The sequence below is a fragment of the Rhineura floridana genome, chromosome 2 (assembly GCF_030035675.1).
Source record: "Rhineura floridana isolate rRhiFlo1 chromosome 2, rRhiFlo1.hap2, whole genome shotgun sequence".
NCBI lineage: Eukaryota > Metazoa > Chordata > Lepidosauria > Squamata > Rhineuridae > Rhineura > Rhineura floridana.
In genome coordinates, this window is record NC_084481.1 from 99,293,560 (window position 1) to 99,309,501 (window position 15,942).

At 38.7% G+C, this 15,942-nt stretch overlaps 1 protein-coding gene across 1 annotated transcript in view; it reads left to right on the forward strand.

Moving 5' to 3' along the window:
* Window positions 1-15,942, forward strand: part of LOC133377960 (membrane-spanning 4-domains subfamily A member 15-like) — a 54,213-nt gene that overhangs the window by 20,135 nt on the left and 18,136 nt on the right. Inside the window, exons 5-6 of the mRNA XM_061612747.1 lie at window positions 11,603-11,821; window positions 14,123-14,245. Of these exons, the coding sequence (XP_061468731.1) occupies window positions 11,603-11,821; window positions 14,123-14,245 (342 nt within the window). The remainder of the gene's footprint in view (window positions 1-11,602; window positions 11,822-14,122; window positions 14,246-15,942) is intronic.

A 15,942-nucleotide genomic window follows, 5' to 3' on the forward strand; every position in this document is an offset into this window, starting at 1 on the left:
CCACTTTGCATTGCATTGCATAGGTTAGGATGTGCTAGATAGTTCACGGAAACATTGCAGGAAGGTCACAAGCAGGAAGTCACTGACAAACTGCACTGCGAAGCTCTTTACAATAGCCTGTACAGGTCAGGCAAGATTATAGCATTGGGAGGAACAGAAAGAGAGAGGCAGAAGTGAAATTGACGTTGCAAAAATATTTTTATTTACATAGGAGTTGAGATGTGTCTGTGAGCCTCTATCATTTGATCTGTCTGTCTGAAATTTGAAATCCTTTAGTCTGTCTGTCTGTCTGGCAGCTCTGATACCCTGGGAAGGTAATAGTGTGATTGAAAGGTTCACGCCAATGGGCTGGAAAACACAGAAGTTACCAAGCAGAAGAGTATCTGGCTGTCCAGCTGAAGCAATGGGAAGCTTATAGGGTCTTCCCTTTTAGTTTCCTCTAAAACAGGGACCCTTAGTTGTGTCTATCAATAATCTGGCAAGGGAGGGTGGGTTGTAGAATGCTTGCAAATATTGTGCAATTTAGATAGAAGCAGAAAACTATCTGGATCTCCCATTGAAAATGAATGTACAGAATGAATGGATGACAAAAAGTATGAAACTTTAAAAATGAAAACAAATGCTAACACAAAATAGATCCCCCTGCCCTGGGTACATCTCTAGTGTTAGCTATATTAGGTGATCTGTCCATTCCCAATTCACAGAAGGATGTAGGACAATCTGTGAGCTCACAGCTACTGTCAAAAAAGAAAAGGAAAGGAAAATGGGAATCACTTAATATAAGCTAGCCTGGGTAGGTAGAGGATGGTCCTGGATTGCACACAGGCACCACCCCATATGTGACAAGAGGGCAAATGCCCGCTCAATGCAGGTGCTTGATGGGGCAATGCCATTTGGGTAATTCTATCCCCTTCAGGTATCAGGAAAGGCCTTGAATCTGGCCTCCTTATACATTAGAGTCTGCTTGTGGCATCTAGGCCTTCGTAATGTGAAAATAAGGCAAAGACTTGTTCCTTGCACCACAGCAATGGTCTTAAGGAACATTGACTGGAAAGGACTGGTGGGGAGGAAGAGGGCACTTAACCCTTCCTGTACCTGCCAGTTCTCCAGAGTGGGCTTCTCCTGGTCTTGGATAAGGGATGGGGGAGAAATTCAATTCAGTTCGCATTTCAAGCCGAGTATATCAAATTCACACTTTCCTTTTTTTTTTTTTTAATAATTTTTATTCAAATTTTTCCAAAAACAAACAAAACAAAGTCAAAAAAACATAACAATACATCAACAAAAAATGAAAATAAAATAGTTGACTTCCGACTTGTCGCAGATCAGCTATAAGTATATAATATACATCAAACCTGTCCCTTAATGTATACATACAGAGTCCCTTTTCTCCGTAGGCTGTCTTAATTAATCGTCAAATCCCAGTATCATCATTTTATTTTGATCTTTCAACAAAAAGTCTAAGAGAGGCTTCCATTCCTTAAGAAATGTATCTGTCGATTTTTCTCTAAGTAAACATGTCAATTTGTCCATTTCTACTAAATCCATTAATTTCAATAGCCATTCTTCCATTGTTGGTATTGATTCCATTTTCCACTTTTGTGCGTATAATAATCTTGCTGCCGTAATCATATATAATATTATTCTTCCATATTTCTTTTCTATTTGTTTATCCATAAAACCCAATAAAAAAATTCTGGTTTTGACTGAATATTTATCTTTAGAATTTTTTGCATCTTCCTACCTATCTGTGCCCAAAATGATTTTGCCTTTTTACATAACCACCACATATGATAAAATGATCCTTCTTGTTGTTTACATTTCCAACAAACATTAGAAACATTACTATACATTTTTGACAACTTTTCTGGAGTCATGTACCAACGGTACATCATTTTATAAAAAATTTCTTTAAGATTATAGCATAGTGTAAATTTCAAACCGTTTTTCCACATATTTTCCCATTGATCCATTTGTATGTTATGACCAAAATTTTTTGCCCACTTTACCATACACTCTTTTACTTGTTCTTCCTCCATATCCATTTTCAATAAGAGTTTATACATTTTTGCAATTATATTTTCATCATTTGTACACAATCCTATTTCAAAATCAGATTTACTTATTTCGAACCCATACATTTTCTTGTCCATTTTATATCTTTCTAACAATTGTAAATAGGCAAACCATTGAAAACTATATCCTTCCTTTGTCAGTTGTTCTCTCTCTTTCATTGTATATTCTCCATGTACATTTTCTAATAGTTCTTGATAAGTTAACCATTTCTCTTTTCCAGTCATTTCTCTTCTATAAAACGCTTCTTGACTTGAGACACATAATGGTATTTTCGAATAAAACCTTGGTTTGTATCTATTCCATATTTTCAACAGAGGACGTCTTATAAAATGATTGTTAAAGTCTACATTTACTTTTACTTTGTCATACCATAGATATCCATGCCATCCCCATTTCAAATTATGGCCCTCCAAATCCAATAGTCTTTTATTCCTCAATAAAATCCATTCCTTTATCCAGACTAAACAGCAGGCAGCAAAATAAAGTCTCAGATTTGGTAATCCCAGTCCTCCTCTTTCTTTGGCATCTTGTAGTAGTTTAAATTTAACTCTTGGTTTTTTTCCTTGCCATACAAATTTAGAGATATCTTTTTGCCATTGTTTAAAAGGTAAATCAGAGGATATTACAGGTATTGTTTGAAACAAAAACATCATTCTCGGTAATACATTCATTTTTATCACAGATATTCTACCCATTAATGACAGTTGTAGTTTATCCCATCTTAGCAAGTCTTTCTTAATCTCTGTCCATAATTTTTCATAATTATTATGAAACAACTTTGAATTTTTATTTGTCATAATGATACCTAAATATTTCAACTTTTTCTCTATTGTAAAATCTGTCTTGTCCATTAACTCTTTCTGTTCCCTTAAAGTTAAATTTTTCACCAACATCTTTGTTTTTTGATTGTTGCTCTTAAATCCTGCTAACGGTCCAAATTCTTTTAATTTGTCCATCAATACATTAATTCCTTCCAAAGGATTTTCTAGAAACAACAGAAAATGCAATTAATTTTGGAAGAAATAAAACAAAAAGAGGAAGAATTGAAAAAGAATCCAACTAAAGTTTCTATTGTAAATCAAATCAAAATGTTACAGAAGCAAGTATCAATGCTGACAGTTAGAGAAATTGAAAGAAAACTAAATTTTGCTAAACAAAGGACTTTTGAATTTGCAAATAAACCTGGGAAATGGTTAGCATATAAATTAAGAAAAGAACGTCAAAAAAATATCATTTTAAAGATACAAGAAGGAGATGAGACGTTGACAGATAATGTAAAAATTAAAAAGATTTTTCATCAATATTATTCAACATTGTATAAATGTCAGGAAATTCCATCTGAAAAAATAGAAGAGTATATATCTAAACAGAATTTGCCTAAAATTACAGACTTTCAGAGACAAGCTATTAATGGTCCTATTACGTCAAGAGAGATATCTGAAGCTATAAACAAAATTAAATTAGGAAAGGCACCGGGACCAGATGGGTTATCTGCAATGTATTATAAATGTTTGGAGGAAGAACTCTTACTACCTTTACAGTCTACAATGAATCTTATTCTGCAAGAGGGAAAGATACCGGATAGTTGGAAAAATGCTAATATAACATTAATACCTAAAGAGGAGCAAGATTTAACTAAAACAAAAAATTATCGACCAATATCTCTATTGAATAATGACTATAAAATTTTTACAATGATCTTGGCAGAAAGATTGAAAATAATATTGCAACAATTTATTCAGGAAGATCAATCAGGGTTTTTACCTAAAAGACAATTACGTGACAACGTCAGGAATGTCTTGAATGTCTTGGAATATTTAGAACAACAAAATGATAAACAAGCAGCTTTGATTTTTTTAGATGCTGAAAAAGCATTTGATAATTTGAATTGGAAATTTATGTTCCAGGTTTTGGAGCAAATGGATTTTGGAGACAATTTTATAAAATGGATTAAATCGATTTATACATCTCAGAAGGCTCAGATAATTGTTAACGGAGATTTAACGGATTCATGTGAAATACAAAAGGGTACAAGACAGGGATGTCCTTTATCTCCCCTTTTATTTATTCTGGTCTTAGAAGTGTTGCTTAGAGATATAAGGCAAGATAAAAGAATTTCGGGATTAAAGATAAAAAAAGAAGAATATAAATTGAGAGCATTTGCTGATGATTTGATAATTGTACTAAATTCACACTTTCCAAAACAATATGAGAATTGAAACACAGACATCCTTTGAAAGCTGCATTTATTCAAATGTTGCAATGCAGTTCACCACCCAAACAATATTTGCAAAAATGCATATGTTAGTGGAAAGTGTGCACAAAAATGAATATATGAATGAAAACAAATACAAAACTGCATTGTATGATGAGAAATTGCTTCAAAAATGCATACATTAGTCAAAGCTGCCTGTAAAATGTGTTTATTAGAGGAAATTTGCACTACAATGCTGGAAAATTTTCATGAGTATTTTATTTTTTAAAAAATCACAAATTGCTGCAGAAATGTGGACAACTGAATTTAAGATTGGAAAAATGAGGTCCTGACAGAACCGAAACTGACAGATCTTTCCATCCCTCTCTTGGATCCCACTAGGAAAAGAAAACTTTAAACTAACTCTGGGGAAAATTCCAAGGCAGAATTAGTGGGCAAGGGAAGGCACAAGTCCCCACTTTGTGCTCATTCTATTGTGCAAATGCCCTATACACATGCACCAAGTTGATGTTACAAGACAAACAAATGGCAGAGAGCCTGGTGTTTTTATCCACTAGTTCCATCTGTCAAAGTGAAGCAGGGGAAGAAAACCCATCCTTCATCCTTAGGCAATATGGCTGCTGCTGCTGCTTCATTATCATTATTAATTTTGAATTAAATGCCTATTATTTAGAATATTTCTATCTCACTTTATAGGCCAGAGAGGCTCTTAAAGCAGCTTACAAATGTTTCTCAAAATAAACTCTCACTTAAACCTACTACAGGAACAGAAATGACATGGTGGTGTCCATATAAAATCAGCATTTTCTGCCCTCTTCCTTGGTGTCTTACTACCAGGCAGCAGCTTCCACCAAAATGTTCTAAGATAAGGGAGTGGGATTGAGAACATGAGCATAAGAAGAGCCTGCTGAATCAGGCCAATGGCCCATCTAGTCCAGCATTCTGTTCTCACAGTGGCCAGCTAGATGCAGGGGAAGCCCACAAACAGGGCCTGAGTGCAAGAGCACTCTCCCTTCCTCCAGTTTCCAGCAACTGGTTTTCAAAAGCATACCACCTCTGACTAGGGAGGCAGAGCACAGCCACCATGGCTAGTAGCCATTGATAGCTTTATCCTCTTTTAAAGCCATCCAAGTTGGTGTCCATCACAGCCTCTTGCAGGAGCAAATTCTGTAGTTTAATTATGTGCTGTGTGAAGAAGTACTTTTTTTGTCTGTCCTGAATCTTCTAACATTCAGCTTCATTGGATGTCCACAAGTTCTACTGTTATGAGAGAGGGAGAAAAGCTTTTCTATACCCTTTTTCTCCATACCATGCATCATTTTATAGACTTCTATCATGTCTCCTCTAACTCACCTTTTCTCTAAAGTAAAAAGCCCCAAATGCTGGAGCCTTTCCTCATACAGGAGTCACTCCAGTCCCTTGATCATTCTGGTTGCCCTTTTCTGAACGTTTTCCAGCTCTACAATATCCTTTTAGAAGTGAGGCAACCAGAACTGTACACACTATTCCAAATATGGCCGCACCATAGATTTATATAACAGCATTATGATATCGGCATTTTTATTTTCAGTGCCTTTTCTAATAATCCCTAGCATGGAATTTGCCTTTTTCACAGCTGCCACACACTGACTCAACATCTTCACCAAGCTATCCATTATGACCCCAGGGTCTCATTCCTGGTTGATCACCAGCAGTTCAGACCTCATGAGCTTATATGTGAAATTAAGATTTTGTGTTCCAATATACATAACTACACTTGTTTACATGAAATTGCATTTGCCATTTTACCACCTATTCATTAAAGAGGTCCTTTTGGAGCTCTTCACAATCCCTTTTTGTTTTAACAACTCTGAACAATTTAATATCACCAGCAAACTTGGCCACCTCACTTCTCATCCTTAGTTTTAGATCATTTATGAACAACTTAAAAATCAGAGGTCCTAACACCAGTCCTTGGGGGACTCCACTTTCGACAGCCCTCTATTGGGAGAACTCTCCATTTATTCCATGCTCTGCTTCCTGCTACTTAACCAATTCCTGATCCATGAGAAGATCTCACCTCTTATTCCATGACTACTAAGCTTACTCAGGAGTCTTTGGTGAGGTACCTTGTTGAAAGCTTTTTGAAAGGCCAAGTACACTATGTCAACTGGATCACCTCTATTTATCTGTTTGTAGACATTTAATGATACTTTCTACCAGTTCTCCTAGGACAGACGTGAAGCTAATCAGCCTGTAATTTCTGGGATTCCCCCTGGATCCCTTTTTAAAGATTGGTATTGCACTGGCCACTTTCCAGTCCTCAGGTATGGAGGCAGATCTGAGGGACAAGTTATATTTTTTTGTTAAGTTCAGAAATTTCACACTTGAGTTCTTTGAGACTTCTCAGGTGGATGCCATCTGGATCCGGAGCTTTGTCAGTTTTTATTTTGTCTGTTAAGCCTAGAACTTCATCTCGTGTCACTACCATTTGGCTCAGTTCCTCAAACTCCCTTCTTGCAAAAGTTAATTCAGGCACAGGGATCTGCCCAATATCCTCCAGTGTGAAGGCAGATGCAAGAATTCATGTAGCTTCTCTGCAATTTCCTTATCCTGCTTTAGCATACCACTGACTCCCTTATCATCCAAGAGTCCAACTGTCTCCTGCTTTGAATGTATTTAAGGAATTTTTTGTTGGTTTCTATGTTTTTTGCAATGTGCTCCTCAAATAGTTTTTAGCATCTAATATTGTCTCCTTGCATTTCTTTTGCCAGAGTTTGTATCCCTTTCTGTTCTCATTCAGACAAAACTTCAGTTCTTTGAAGGAAGCCTTCTTGCCTCTAATACCATCTTTGACTCTGCTCATTAACCATGCTAGCATCCTGTTGGCCCTGGTGATACATTTCCTGATCTGCGGTATACACTCCAGTTGACCTTCTAATACTATGTTTTTTAACAATTCACAGGCATTTTGGAGTGACCTGATCTTCTTGGCTTTGCCTTTCAACTTCCTTTTTACCAATCCTCTAATTTTTGAGAAATTTCCTCTTTTGAAGTCAAAAGTTACTGTGTTGGATTTTCTTGGTAACTGGCCATTGACATGAGATCTCGTTCAGCCCATGATAGAAGTTTTCCTCCCTTTTGCTAACTATTCATAAGAGCTGTAGCATAATTGGAAGAATTGGAAGAATGCAGTAAGCAAACAGATTCAGTCTCTTCTTCATGAGGTTAAAAAGATGTTAGCAAGAATCAGGATATTAGTTCTGCTATTGTCCCCAGTACACTTCAAGACTGAGATTAAGGCCTTCAATGTCAGTGAAGATTCTGATAAGAATCTTTACAACCAGGTTTTAAAATCAAATCTTCCTTCTCTGCCATGCCACTGAGGGGAGACTCTTTATTGAGAAAATGCCTAAAGCTATTGCTTGCCCTTTTCTCATGCCTGGAGGTCTGTGTGTGTTGCGGGGAGTAGTAGCACTCCTAATAAAAGTGTGAATGGATCAGGAGAGAGCCAGAGTGAATCAAGAATAATGTTGATGCCTCCCTCCACTCCATATCCCTGAAGCACCAAATAGAGGTCCAAACCAAATCTAGCGGTGGGTGCACAACACTAAAAGGAACGTATCAGAAACTGTTCTCTGCTCTTTGCAACAGTATCTGTCTGGCACAACTTGTGGTTCCAAAAATACCTTGAGAACCACAAATAACTGAGGTATAAACCCAGAGCAGATTCCACTGACCCACTGATATGGAGCCACTGGTTTGTTTTTCTGGGACAAAAAGAGGGAAACTGTCTTTTTATCTCACTTTGTTCAGGAACTTCCTCTGCTTCTCTTGTATGCGTGCAGCCATTAGGTGCAAAGAGCAGTACAGGAATTACTCACAATTACCCTGTTGAGTCATGAGTCAAGTCACTGGCAGGGAGCTCAATTGCACAAACTCAGTTTTAATATATACCATAAATGAATATGTGGCTATGGATGCTGGGGGCAGGGCCTCTGAGAGGAATTTTATCAGGGGGTACAAAGTTTCTTTTGGGCCCCTTCCCTTCTCCATTAGTCATTCTGTTTTTATCCACTACGGTTTTATGCCATGAGCTGTAGCCTGTAAGGTCAAAAGGGGTATGGAAGATGAGAGAGGGGTGGAGTGGAGCGCTCTGTTAATTTTCTGCATTTAAGGCCTTATGCTCTTATACTCCCTCCACGATAAATATAAATAAATATAAATAAAATAAAAGAGGATCAGAGATAACAAAGCACATTTGATTTGAACATCTTTGTTTATGCTACAATACAGATAAGGAGAAAGAATTCACATTGAAACAAGGTAGATAAACTTACTATTTTCTTAAAAAAGAGAGCTTTCCTGGCCTTTTTTTGTGAAAAATTTTGAATCACAGCATGAAAGTTAATTGTTCTGGCAATGTTTGATTCAATACTTAGCCTGGCCAAATCCACAAGATGTTCCTGAGACATTGTAGACCTTAAATAATTCTTAATTAGCTTAAGTTTGCTAAATGACCTCTCTCCAGAAGCTACTGTTGCTGGAATTGTTAATAGTATTCTTAAGCTAACACAAACATTTGGAAACAGGTCACCAAGTCTGTACTCTGTTAACAAGTTCAACAGATCTAATGGCTTTAACTGTGCATTTACAAAATTTGCTTTACGTACTGAGGGTAAATGTTGCATTTCTTTTCCAAAATCATCACCATTAAGGTCAGCAGGATATTGCTCTGATAAAGATAAAGCTTTTCTCTCCACATCACTTTTGGACATGGTGAGATATTTCCACAAGAAATCAAATTTTTCTGCCAACTGCTTAACAGCATTGAAGCGGACAGTTAATCCTGCCATAACATTGTCTACTAAAACGTAAAACACACACTTTCTGAAGTAGGCCTCTTCTGGAGTATCATCTGTGTCATTCATTTCTTCCAAGTTAGCATCAGATGTGCTGTTGTCATGCGGCCTTGCCCTCTTGCGCCTAACCATCACATCTATGGGAGAGTTTTATTTCTATATTTAAGGTTTGACGCAATCAATTTGGCTTCATTCCACATGCATTTCCAGTTCTTTTGAAGTTTTGTCAGCTCTGTGAGGAGAGTTTCTATGTTTGCTACTTCAACATCCAGTGTGGCATCTCTAGCTTGGATGACCGTGTTGCAAATATCTATGCCAGCTAATATTTTGTACCACACAGCTGACATTAACACACAGGCAAAAGATGTCACATATAATAAAACTCCATGGACTTCATTTCTTGTTTTGGCTGTCAAATTTAGTTCTAGGAGGACTTCTAGTGCTAATTTAATGCCAGGCAAGTGAGCTGCAAAAGGCTTTACACATCCAACACGATCTGACCATCTTGTTTCAGACATACCATGAAGAGAACAACCAATACGATTTTGTAGTAATTCCCACTGCTTAGCACTGGAACTGAACAGGTGGTACACAGTTTGAATTGTTCCGAAAAAGGTTATTGCTTCAGGTATGCATTCAGCAGCATCATTTCCACATAAGTTGAGTGTGTGACAACCGCAAGGTGAAAAAATTGCTGTTGAGCATTGTTCTTGTATTTTTGCTAGTGCGCTGTTGTATTTTCCGGCCGTATGTTGTTTGTTCAATATGGGAAGAATCTGGTGTAGAATCTACTATTATTGCAAAGTACTTTGCAGATTGCCTCTCAAGCAAAATGTGTTGTTTCACAAGATTTGAGCATTCTGCAATAAATTCATTTTGTGAGTCAGGGGACAGATAATGAACTTGAAGCCGCTCACTCCTTTTCTGTGACTCCTCTACACTTAGCACATGTTCCTGAAGGATGGGGTCCCACCTGGAGAGCAGTTCAATGAGTCCTAAAAAGTTTCCATTGTTTGAATCACCAATTTGATGGGATGAACCAGTAAATGCTAGACCACGTTCTCCCAAGAAGGGTACAACATTTGTACCATTTCACAGCTTCAGTTTTGATTGACGCTTCTAAGATGATGTCAACTCCTGTCTCAGACAGCAGGCGCCTTTCTAGTTCTCGCCAAGCTAGGTAACATTCTCTGTGACTATTGCCTTTTTCATGTTTTGGGATCCTGTAGGAAAGTTTCCGCCACTTCCCATTAGAATCCCAGCCTTCAGCAGATACTAGTGCAGACTTAGACGCAGAAGTGCTAGTCTTGACTGTCTTGTGCCAAAATAATCGACATGGAAAGCAATATAAAGCTTGTTTCTGTTGACTCCAGACAAGCCAGTCTCTTACATGTAGTTCTCCATTAGGGCTTTGAAATTTCAGTATGCTTTCTGGGAACACTTGATTGCAGGTGTCTTTTGGGAATGTTTTAGGCAGAGGGATGTGACCATTCGTAACATACTTTTCTATTTCCTTTTGAGATGGAAACTCGGTTGTGATACATCCAATGTCAAGGCCTACATTATGATTACTCCTCTCATCTTCCAAATTCACTTCCACATGCGTCTGTATGTCTGTTTCTTTCTGTTTTCCATTTTCATTTTCTGCATCTGCCCCTTCATCAAAATACTGTGCATGATTACCCAAATCAACTGCTCCTTGTTTGGGGATGAGGTTTCTAACAGTTTCTTCTTGCTCCAATTCTGTAGGTGAGTTCAATGAAAATTTTTTGAAGCCTCACTTAATCCAAATTGAAAGAGCTTTTGTTGACCCTTTTTTTCATTTTCTTCTTGTTCTTTCTTGTCTTTTCTTTTCTGGGCTCCTGATTTGTGAGAATACATTTTGGAGAGATGATTTTCTCATCGTGATAGGGTTTAAAGGTTCACACTGCTTACCTTATATGAGCCCTCAAACCGCATTTTTCCTTTCATACTAAAGGTGAAGGGTTAATCTAGCTTCCTAATGACCACGCCCTCTTAAGGTCAAAGTATCTCTTCCTCTTGTTACCTTGGCCACCGAGCATGCTCAGTTTCTTCCAGAGTAAGTTTCATAAAAAATGAAAAAAATCCTCAAGTTTGATTATTTGTATTTTCAGAATCCAACAGAAATACAAATATTTGTTTGAACAATGTTATGCTGTTTTGCACAAGTTAGGGGGAAAAGAAAAAAAAGCACAATTTGTAGCAGGCTTGCAGAATGGGAGCCAGCAGGAAATGACATAACAAAGGGAGGAAAAGGAAGTTCCCCTCCTTTGGCTCCCGGGCCCCCTTTTTGACCCTGGGCCCAGGTAAGATGTACCCCCTGCACCCCCCTCTCATGGGCCCTGGCTGGGGGTGGGTTTGTAACATGTCACCAAATCTGAGAGCCCATTTATTTATTTAATTTATTTGTTTGTTTGCAGATAACTGAACTGTGGCAATTCCTCCAGAGAGAATGGCTAATGGAACAGTGGTGGTTATTCCCCAGATTGGTGCCAATGTAATCCAAACAGGAGGGGGAATCACTGGTACTGTTATCCAACCAGCAGGAACAGTACAATACATACAGTATGTAGGCCAGCCGGCTGGAAGCCCCAACAACCAACCTCAACAGAACCGTCAAGCAGGGTTGATGGAGAAACTTCTCAAAGTGGAGACCAAGACTCTGGGGGTATGTGCACTGGAGATCTAGTTATGTTCAGATCCAATGGTTAGGATTAGAGTTAGGGTTATGTGTCTACTCAGAAGTAAATCTCATTATGTTCAATGGAACTTAGACTAAAATCCTATACATACTTACCTGGAAGTAAATCCCAGTGAATGCAATAAAGAGGGCATAGGATTGTGCTGTTATTCCCGGGTAGGGGCGGGGGAGAAATTCACTTCAGCATTTTCCCAACAAACCTACCAAATGTGCAGCTGCCAAAACAATATGCAAACTAAAATGCAACTACCCTCTGAAATGTGTAGCTCTCCGAATTTTGGAATACAGTTCTCCAGCCCCCAGAATATGAACATTAGGGGAAAGTGTGCATAAAAACACCCATATTCATTAAAATAACACACCAAAATGCATTTTATTAGGGAAAATTAAATATGTGTGACTATGTATACATTAGGCAAAATTCCAAATGAAAATGTTAGGAGAAATGCATGCTAAAATGCTGACAAATTTTTGTAAAGACTTTTAAAATAAATAAATAACAAACCAATGCAGTAATGAGAGAATAAGAATGGAAAAATGAGAAATGGACAGAAGATTCATCTATCCTTACTCCCAGGTAGGCAGTACAGGATTGCAGCCTGAAGTACCTATAAATAACACAAAATGTGGGCTTTTATATTAGCTTGTACAAATCAGTTATTCCAGAAATGAAATGTGTTTTTCCAAATGACTGAATTGCAGTAACCATTAGTAAAGACTAGGGATGGGGGAGAATATCCACTAAATAGTACTGGATTTTGACTACATCCGACAGTCCGCTGTCTTGTTGGACTGGCACTATTTTCTTGCAGTGGGCTGTGTGATGCCCTTCCCTGGCTCTCCCTGTCAGGTTTCTACCTGCTCGTGGCTACTGCCTGTCACTAGGCCCCACCAGGGACTCCACCAGTCCGGACTGTCCTTTTTTATGGTTTCTCTCTCCGCTCTAGCACAGACCTCACCAGATCCCCCTGCTAGGCAGCACCCCCAGTCACGTCCTATAACCAGTATTCCCAGAGACTCTGCCTGAGTCTCTCTCAATCAGGTTACATCTGTGACTGCGTGCTTAAGCTGTGCCAATCCCTTTGATCTATATAGAATGCATATAATTCTGGGTTGCTCTGGATACTTGTGGTGTTATATTCTTCCCTTCACCGCTGCCACCAATTGTTACAGTTTCCCTTCAGCCTTGGTAAGTACCTTGCCCTCCCCTCTGGTCTCTATATTCCCCAGCCAAGGATCAGGCCTCCGGTAAACCAAAATAGTGTTTATTAAATATTAGAAATAACAAGATTACTTTATAAAGGCACATAAGCATATGGTTTCATCTATTCCTGTGGTACTTGTCTTAGTATTAATCCGAACTCCACACTTTCCTCACATCCACCAACTCTCCACACAATCTCCTCTCAAAAACCCCACCAAACACCTCTCAAACAACCCACTAACGTCCACCCAGATTCAACTGTCATCCTTCCATTTATACTCTCAGCCATCCAAACACTCAGCCAATCATCCAGCATTCTACTGCTCATTTACTCCCCCCTCCTCTTTCACTCCACTTACCACATATCTTCTATACAAACAGCACTTACCATATATACATTAATACAGGAACATCACAGGCTGCGGCTGTAATTGGCACAGCTTTCTTCCCCAATTCCCCCCCCCTCTTTTTTTAACATAATTATCTTCGTATTTACAATCCCTGTTATCCATTTACTTCCATGGATTTATATTAGCATTTATGTTAAAAATTATGTAATTTTTTTTGCCACCAAAAATACAATCAAACAGCAGATCGAATCAGAAAGTGCAAAAACAAGCAGGAACAAAAAAAAGAGGTGGATCGGGATTGAACAACGGACTATTGGAATACAAGCAGATTGTAACTCGGCAGCGAACCCCATCCCTAGTAGAGACACATGCTGTATAAGTGCATATTAAAGCCAAACTACACATTACATAAATAATATAGTTTCCCTTAAGGGCAAGCTTTTTCTTTTTACAAATATCTAGTGCAGGGCCCTCAGTATGGTTTGGGATCCAGCATTGTCCTCTGCTGAGGTTCTGAGTTGGATGGGAGAGGGGGGCTATGCCTACTATTTATTTGCAAGGGAGAAAGTTTCCATTACCTTTCCATGCAAACAGCAGGTGAAGGGGGTGATCTGGGTCAGGACCACAGTAGAGGGGGCAAATAAGATAATAGGTTTCAGTTCTGTATTTACCAAAGGCAAATTGCCTGGCTGTTTGTGCATTTTGTTCCTACAGGCCATCCAGATCATAATTGCTTTGATACACATTGGCTTTGGGAGTGTCTCAGCTGTTATTGCTGGTCTAGGATACCTTTCTATCGCTACTATTGGAGGTTATCCATTCTGGGGTGGAATATTTGTAAGTAGAATATCAGTTGCCTTTGACAGCCAGTGTGTGTTTCAATGTCTATGATTTTGAATTTAGACCTTGCAGTTCTCCATTCAAATCTATGTTCAGATGGGGACTCGTTGTGTGCAGAGAATGGGTGACTGGTAATGAAGCATCTAGAAACAGAACAAATATGTTTAAGAAGCCTTTCCCTGAAGTGTGACCCAGTCATTTTATGGAATAACAATGGTATAATTGTAGAAATGGTTTTATTTATTTTATATTTTAACTTATTTCATTGTACACTGTTCTAGTAACTTTTGGTTGGGAAGCAGTTTATATATCTGCAAATAAAGAAATAAAGGAAATAAATATTATTTGCTCTGAGTCATAAGAATACACAGAAAGAGGAAGAGGGAGATGTGAGAAACAAAGGTTCTTAAGAGACCCACCACGAGATCATTAGTGAAGCAGTAATATAAGTTTATTATACGTTCTTGCAAGACCGGGTGTCCACAAGGTAGGCACACCCAAGTGACATTGGTACAGTTCTTTTATCCTATAGCCCGTCGCTTCGTTCCCTCCCCTGTTTCCTCATTGGTCGAGTACTTCAGGGTTTACAGCCTATCCTTGCCGCCTATTCATGTCACAGGAAGTCCCGCCTCTGTTTACATCTCCCACTACTCATATTTTAGCTCCCCCATACTCATATTTACTATTACCCATATTTGGTATATTTCTCCCCCTCCCTTAGTATCCCCCTTCTATGTCAGTAGACAGAGTAAAACCTAACCGCAAACTGTCTGTGTTGCACCTGTTTCCTGCTGTTTTGTATTTATTCGAGACGGTCTTCCCTGTCCTACTTAACTACATTCTTAAGAAACCCCTTTTCTAGCAATTTTAACTACAATCTACACAAAGTCATACTACGTAAAACGTTCTGTAAAAGCAACATATTTTGTATATATCACAGAGAGAGTTCCCATATTCCACCACACTCTAGCATGACCAGGTAACAGAAACAAAGGCAGTGCTATGAAGAAAGGCAAAGGCTTCTTTTTTCAATAGCTGGGGTCAGCAGCAAGAGGGAAACAGGGGTGCTCCCACCACAGTGGTGCTTTCAAGAACACCTGTTTTCTTTGTCCTGTTTGTGAATGGCTGCTATTCATTGTTGTGGCTGTAAAATTTGTCCTCTACCCTTAGTACTGGGTGGCGTGACTCACTGATAGGGATCCAGCAAAAGGTGCAACATGTTTTGATGTGCATTGAGCAGGGGGTTGGACTCAATGGCTTTATAGGCCCCTTCCAACTCTACTATTCTATGATTCTATGAACCCCCCCCCCAACACACACATACAGGCTTCCTCACAGTATGGATATCTGGGTAGCAATCTCACACAAACACACATATCTGAAATATAGTTAAGCAACAGTATTCAAGTTAACCAACAACAGTAGGGGTAACAAGAGACTGGTTACATAGATGAAACTATGGGGTAATTTCCAAGTTCAAAACTGTCCACCTCCTCCCAAAGTCTGGATGCGCTAGTGAAAATCTGCATCTTTTGGTCTTACAGTTAATTAAACTATGAAGTCAGGGAGGTGAGCTCCCTTGCATGTTCCATACAGACCTGACAGCTGGGTCGTTGCTGCTTGCTTTGAGGCAGAGGGCCAAGGTGGGTGGTGCAGTGCAAATGCACTGGCAGAGCCAAACCAATGCACCATGC